Source organism: Penaeus monodon, chromosome 28 (assembly GCF_015228065.2).
Source record: "Penaeus monodon isolate SGIC_2016 chromosome 28, NSTDA_Pmon_1, whole genome shotgun sequence".
Classification (NCBI taxonomy): Eukaryota; Metazoa; Arthropoda; class Malacostraca; order Decapoda; family Penaeidae; genus Penaeus; species Penaeus monodon.
Window position 1 is genome coordinate 28711955 of NC_051413.1, and position 284 is coordinate 28712238.

Consider the following 284-nt stretch of genomic DNA (forward strand, 5'->3'; position numbering starts at 1 on the left):
CATATCAACATGCACTAAATCAGTTCCCTTACATATGCCAGACAGTTTTCCCCAGCCAAGGCTCATACAGAGATGCGACATCTTGGGTCCGACCCCAGGCAGTTTGCGCATCTCCTCCAGTGTGGATGGTATGTCTCCACCATATTCATTTTTCAAGATCTTACAAGTCTTCTTGATGTACATGACTTTCTTCTGCAATCATAAAGGAAAGATAATTATTAGGATTCTCTCATTATAGTCATTAGTTGGTATAGAACTAAGCCTAAGTAGGTATAAGGAGACTT

At 40.5% G+C, this 284-nt stretch overlaps 1 protein-coding gene across 1 annotated transcript in view; it reads right to left on the reverse strand.

Annotated features, from left to right (window-relative positions):
• Nucleotides 1-284, reverse strand: part of LOC119591470 (endonuclease III-like protein 1) — a gene marked incomplete in the record, with an annotated part of 7988 nt that overhangs the window by 2501 nt on the left and 5203 nt on the right. Inside the window, 1 exon segment of the mRNA XM_037940210.1 lies at nucleotides 33-192. Within this exon segment, the coding sequence (XP_037796138.1) occupies nucleotides 33-192 (160 nt within the window).